This window comes from Elephantulus edwardii, unplaced genomic scaffold, assembly GCF_000299155.1.
Source record: "Elephantulus edwardii isolate Elephantulus edwardi_28Jun2011 unplaced genomic scaffold, EleEdw1.0 scaffold00174, whole genome shotgun sequence".
Classification (NCBI taxonomy): Eukaryota; Metazoa; Chordata; class Mammalia; order Macroscelidea; family Macroscelididae; genus Elephantulus; species Elephantulus edwardii.
Window position 1 is genome coordinate 5,313,639 of NW_006399924.1, and position 6,927 is coordinate 5,320,565.

General features: G+C 37.8%; 1 protein-coding gene across 3 annotated transcripts in view; it reads left to right on the plus strand.

The window, feature by feature from the left end:
* ST7L (suppression of tumorigenicity 7 like) overlaps positions 1-6,927 on the plus strand; it is a 225,030-nt gene that overhangs the window by 102,469 nt on the left and 115,634 nt on the right. For all 3 annotated transcript variants that reach the window (XM_006895714.1, XM_006895713.1, XM_006895715.1), the window contains exon 8: positions 6,673-6,770. In XM_006895714.1, the coding sequence (XP_006895776.1) occupies positions 6,673-6,770 (98 nt within the window). The remainder of the gene's footprint in view (positions 1-6,672; positions 6,771-6,927) is intronic.

The window sequence follows — 6,927 nt, forward strand, 5'->3', positions numbered from 1 at the left end:
GGAATTGCTGGGTCAAATGGTATCTCTATTTGCAACTTTTTGAGAAAGCACCATACTGCCTTCCACAGTGGTTGCACCACGATTTTACTTTTGTATAATGTTACTAATAGGGAGCTCTGGTGACCTAGTGGCCAGAAGCTGCACTATAATCCCGAAGGCACACAATTTGAGGCCAGCTTTTGGTCTGAGTCTACATTACTTGACAACAACAATGTTAATAATATTATTTTATAATTTTTACATTCTTTCTGATCACTTTTCTTTGGAATGTGAACAAGTGTGCAAATTATCCACTATTTGTTGTTTTTATGTGCTGTTGAGTGAGTACTGACTCATAGCTGACCTTTCAGTGGGTTTTCTCAGGCTGTAAATTACACAGGAGGAGATTGCCCGTCTTTATCCCATGGAGCTGCTTATGGTCTTCATGGAGTAACTTTGAGTTGGCAATGCAGTTCCTTACTCTCTCCCCTAAGTTTGTATCCTTGAGACACACTTACTTCTTTTGACGTAATGTTCTTAAAAGTCTTACAATGCCATATTTAAACTCGCACCTTCTGAAGTGTTCAGAAGTATTCTGAAGATCAAATATAGTTACGATTTTAGGCATATTGCATCCTGGGGCAAATACTCTCGGAAATTGTGAGGCTATGAAATCCAGAATACAAATTGTCTATTTCCAAAATACAATGGTGAAACAAGCACAAGTTAGACATTACAAATGGAAAAAATTGGAGAAAAAGAAAGGGTTTTAGGTGCCAGATAAGTATAAAAACTCTTTACCAGTCACTCACTCTTTGACATCTAATTAAAACTGATTTGTAAGTGAATTTCCAGTGGATTTCCAAAGGGTAATAATCATTGGGGAAGAAATTGCCAAGCTTTCTGCCCAGAAGCTGCTGGTTAGCTGCCTTTGGGTTAGCAGGATAACTCTACCAAATGTCCCTCCAGCTCTCTCTTTACAGAAGAAGACTTGCAAATAATCTTTTCTCTGAGACTATTTGGACAATGGCTCAACCCTCCAGACACCAGGTGTTTTCCAGACCCTTTGGATTTTAGTTAAAAGCCCCCTGACACTGGATTTCACGTCCATCTTACAGATCTAGTGGGATGGCTATTCCCTTTACCTTAGGTGGCCTCATTCTCTGAGGTCATCTCAGTGGTAACTTCACCCTCTCAGGCCTGTCACAACCCTTTCTTTTGTCCCTTAGGCATGGTAGCCCCACTATCTCAGCTTTGAGCAACAACCCCACTGCCTTGGCGTACTTTTATGGTAGTCCTGCAGACTGGAACTCAGTTATCAAAGATCTCTTTGAAAAGGATACTGTGGCTGCACCCTTTGAGATCCAGGAAACCCTGAATCTACCCTTTGAGACTGAGAAGATCACTGAGCTGTTCCTGGGACAGTCCTTTTCTTGGAGGAAAGCTGAGGTAGATCCTTGGCCTATTTCCTGCCTACAGAATTCTAAGAGAGAGACAGCATTCTTTTCTTGAGTACTTTCTCTGTCACCTTTAGTCCAAGATGATGAATTATCTGCAATGGTGGTTGATTCCATCCATCTGTCACAGGCTTAATCTCTTTGACAAAAGATTTAGTAAATATTACATGTCATGTGTCCTTAATTTGTAAAATTTTCCAGATCGAAGTTTTGTTTTTATTTCACCCAGTTCACTTTTTAAAACTTTTTAATGTTACATGTATTTTTTTTGTTTTTTTAATTAATTTTAATGAAAGTTTACAGAGACTTTGGATTTCCATTCATTCATTGTTACACTTTTCTCCCTGCTCACCCCTTCCCCTCAATTTGCTCTTCTCTTTGAAAAGTAAAAGAAAAATTCTTTCATTCTTATACAATCCTGCACCCCAAGTCCACTCCGCTATGCAGCCTTCATTCTGGACTCCTGTCATGACAATAATACCTAGTCATATATCCCTTTTAAACAGTTCTCTCCCTCATCTGTTTCAATGCAGTGTACATTATTTATCCCATTTTTTCTTACGTTCCCTCCAACCCCTATGTCAGTCTTGTTTTACAAGGGTTTTAACAGTGGCATTATGCAGCATTTGTCTTTTTGTGACTGAGATATTTCAGTCAGCATAATGTCCTCCAGGGTCACCCATTTTGTATAATATTTCATGAGTTTCTTGTTTTTCAATGCAGCATATTATTCCATTGTGTAACTATACCACAGCTTCTCCATCCATTCGTTTGTTGATAGGTACTTGGGTTGTTTCCAACTCTTTGCTATTGTGAACAAAACCACAATGAACATGGGTGTGCCTATATCTGCTTGGGTGGTAGTTACGGTTTCTTTAGGGTATATTCCCAGCGGTGGAACTGCTGGGTCAAATAGTATTTCTATTTGCAACTCTTTGAGAAAGTTCCATCCAGCCTTCCATAGTGGTTGCAACCATTTTACACTCCTACCAACAGTGAATAAGGGTTCCAGTATCTCCACAACCTCACCAGCTGTTTGTTATTTGCTGCTCTGTTGTATTTTGCTATTCTTACTGGGGTGAAATGATATCTCATAGTTGTTTTTATTTGCATCTCTCTTAGAGACTTGGGATTTCACCATCTGAATGTCTTCTTTGGTGAAGTGTCTGTTAATATCCTGTGCCCATTTTACAATTGGGTTGTTTACCTTTATCTTGTTGTGGTGCCCCAGTATTTTATAAATTCTAGATATAAGTCCCTTTTCTGACATGCAATTACCAAATATTTTTTCCCAGTATGTGCCTTCACTTTTTACTCTGTTGGAGAAGTGTTTGGATGTGCATAGGGATTTGACTCTTAAAAGGTCCCATTCATCTATTTTATCCTCTCCTGGTTGTAGGTTCAACCAGATCATTATTAAGTTCTTCTCTTTCCCCTTGCATTGTATGGTTAAGTGGCAAGGAGGAATCACATGATCCCTTTAAGATCTCACTTTTCTAATCTTAGCCCTTTAAAGTTCTACATTCCATTAAACATTTCAGCTAAATTCTTTGCTACTGCATAAAAAGTATCATCCTTCTTCCACTGTCCAATCATATGTTCACCATTTTCTTTTTTTTTCTGTATTCACCATTTTCTTAAGTCTCACCAGGAAGACATTTTTTTTGCAATTTTTTAAAATCACAAAGACATTCTCCATAGTTCTCTTCACTTCTTTTTGAGCCATCACCAGAATTGCTTTTATTGTCCATGATTCTACCAACAATCTCTTCAAGACAGTCTAGGATTTCATCATTTGTTATTGTTAGGTACCATTCAGTCAATTTCAAATCAGCAAGCCTATGAACAATGAATTTGATCCCTGCCCTATCCTGTGCTATCCTCATCATCTCTGATATACTTGAGCCCATTGTTATTGTATCTGTGTCAGTCTATCTTGTTGAGTGTCTCCCTGTCTTTTGCTAACCCTCCACCTTTCCAAGCTTGATGTCTTTTTTTTTCCAAGTACTGGACACTCCTAATAATATGCTCAAAGTACGTGAGACAAATTCCACCACCCTTCCTCTAGGAGTACTCCAGTTGCACCTTCTCCAAGACATATTTGTTCTGTTGGAAGTTCATGGACTATTCAGTACTCTTTTCCTATGCCACAGCTCAAAGTAATTGATTCTTCTTCTATCATCGTTATTCATTGTCCAACTTTTAGATTGATAGCTTTTAGATTGAAATAAGTGGAAAAAATAATGGTTTGATTCAGGTGTACCTTAGTCCTAAATGAGCATCATTGCTCTTTAGCACTTTGGAGAGATCCTTGACAGCAAATTTTTCCAATGCAATATATCTCTTGATTTACTGACTGCTGGTACCTAGAGTGTTGATTGTGGAGCCAAGTAAGATGAAATAATTGACAGTTTCAATCTTTTGTACAACTATCACAAGATCTATATTTGTTCTCATTCCAAAGAAGGGTGACCCAACAGAGTGTGGAAACTATAGAACACTATCATTGATTTCACATGCAAGCATGATTCTACTGAAGATTATCCAAAAACAACTGGAGCAGCACATCAGCAGAGAAATGCCAGAAGTCCAGACTGGGTTTAGAAGGAGTCGTGATACTAGGGATATTGTAGCTGATGTTAGATGGATCTTAGCTGAAAGCAGGGAATACCAGAAGAATGTCTATCTGTGTTTCATTGATTATGCAAAGGTGTTTGACTGTGTGGATCATAACAAACTGTGGCTGACTCTGAGAAGAATGAGAATCTCAGAACACTTGATCATGCTAATGTGAAACCTGTACTTGGACCAAGAGGCAGTCGTCAGAACAGAGCAAGGAAACACTGCATGGTTCAAAATTGGGAAGGGTGTGCAACAGGGATGTGTCCTATCTCCATACCTTTGCAACCGGTAATACAGAACAGATTATCTGAGAGGCTGGGCTCTATGAGGAGAAGTGTGGCATCAGGATTGGTGGAAGAGCTATTAACAATCTGCTTTATGCAGATGACACAACCCTGCTTGCTGAAACTGAGGAAGACTTGTTGTGCTTGCTGCAGAGGGTCAAGGACTGCAGCCTTCAGTATAGATCAAGGCTCAATATCAATAAGGCAAAGATTCTCACTACTGGACCAATTGGCAGCATCAGGATGGATGGTGAAGAGATTGAGATTGTTAGCAATTTTAGTCCACTTGGCTCTACAGACAACACTCTTGGCACCGGCAGCCAGGAAATTAAAAGACGCATTGTGATGGGAAAATCTGCTGCTAGGGACCTCTTCAAAGTACTGAAAAGCAATGGTGTCACTCTGGAGACTAAGGTGCGTCTGATACAGGCCATGGTCCTTGCAATCACTTGTTATGCATCAGAGACTTGGACAATGACTAGAGAGAACAGGAGAATTGATGCCTTTGAGCTGTAGTGCTGGAGAAGAGTATTGAGTGTACCAGGGACTGCTAGGAAAACAAACAGATTCACCCTTGAAAGAGTTAAACCAGGCTGCTCCTTGGAGGCAAGGTTTCTGGGACTTCGTCTGACATACTTTGGACATGTTGTAAGGAGGGACTGGTCCTTGGAGAAGGGCATCATGCTTGGGAGGGTGGAGGGAGAGCACAGGGAGGGGAAGACCCTCTATGAGGTGGATTGATTCAGTGCCTGAGGTAATTGGGATGGGTGTGTCATAGGCAATGCGATTGGCACAGAATAGAGCAGGGTTTAGGGCTGTGGTACATAGGGTCGCTATGAATCTCAAGCGACTTGACAGCACATATCAACAACAACAACAATATCACAATATTGCCTATTGGTGAGAATTTCATTTTCCTGAAGTTCAGATGTAATCCATATTGAAGACTGTCAGTGGGTTTTCAGAGAAAATAATATCATAGAAGAAGATTGCCCATATTTCTCTCACAGAGCAGGTGGTGGATTTGAACTGCTTACCTTTGGATTGGTTGCTTTCATTCTTCCAGCCTCTAACTACTACTTAATTCCTAAACTGCTTTCAGATTTTATGTATCTGTTAGAACAACACCCTACTCTTCTAGTGCCAGATTCTGTCTTAGTGATTTAGTAGCATTATAACAGAAATACCACAGGGAAATGGTTTTAACATATGGAAATTTATTTTCTGACAGCTTAGGAGGTTAGACATCTGAATTCAGAGCACTGACTTAAGGGAAAGGCTTTCTTTCTCTGTTTGCTCTGGAGGAAAGTCCTTGACTTTCTGGTCCCTCATTTCGTGAAGATATCCATGTATTTTGGCATTTGACCTCATCTCTGCTCTACTTGTTTGTTTATTCTTTTTTATGTCTCAAAAGAGATTGACTCAAAACACAAACTAATCCTGCTCTTAACATGATAAAGATGACTCTTTCCCAAATGGGATTATAACCACAGGCACAGATAGCAGTTAGGATTTACATTTATTGTGGGAGAGGACACAATTTAATCCATAACATTGGGTAATAAATCAAAATATACTTATACATTATCTGCTAGCAATTAAGTTATAAATCTTTTTGGGCTTGACAATTAAAATTTGTATAATGTCCTCTTTCTAGGTTAAATATTAATATGTATAATTTGCTTCATTAGTACAAGCTATAGCACAATTGTGTGACTAATTGCATAGTCTGGAGCTAACGAACTGCATTTGCAAAAAAAATTGTGTCATTTTTATTTTTGCACAGTCTCAACTATGATTATGAGATAGAAACATAAATATTTCTTAGTTATTTTTAGAAGTGATTTTATAATTTGTTAGTTACTGCTGTTAAGAAAATAGTTTTTATTAGCCATAGTTATTTTGCTTTGGGAATTTTTTGTTTGCTAGTAGAGAATATTAAAATAAGAGATGGTTTATGTGAAAATAGTAGGTTAATAATATTTTTTCTGTTAATGCATGTGCTTCTGCTCAAGTATACATGAATACATTATATGTACTACACTCAAAACACTTTTAGAGGCAAAAATAATTCAATATATATTTTTAATTTTTCAATAAAGAAAATTTTAAACATTTAAGAAAGCACCAGAATAATGTGCATTTTATTTAATCCTTATTCAAGAATCATCATCCAAATTCAACAATCACCAATATTATGCTATTCTGACATAATTTTATTGAACCTTGCAGGATCAGCAAAAATAAAACTAATGTATGTTATGTTAAGAAAATAGCAGGCCACAATAAAAATTATAGTTATGTCATTTTTCTTTTCTTTTTTTAACTAGGAAGGGATACCAATGTACTAGTGTATATTAAAAGAAGGTTGGCAATGTGTGCAAGAAGATTAGGAAGAATAAGAGAAGCAGTGAAAATAATGAGAGATGTAAGTAAATTTAATGGTTTACTAAGTACATTTCTCCAAGACTTGAAAATGGAGTTCAAGTGGTCAATTATTTAACTGTAGAATCATTGCTGTATAAATTGGTAACTTTTTATAAGCTATATTGTGTGTGTGTATATACTACACACACACACACACA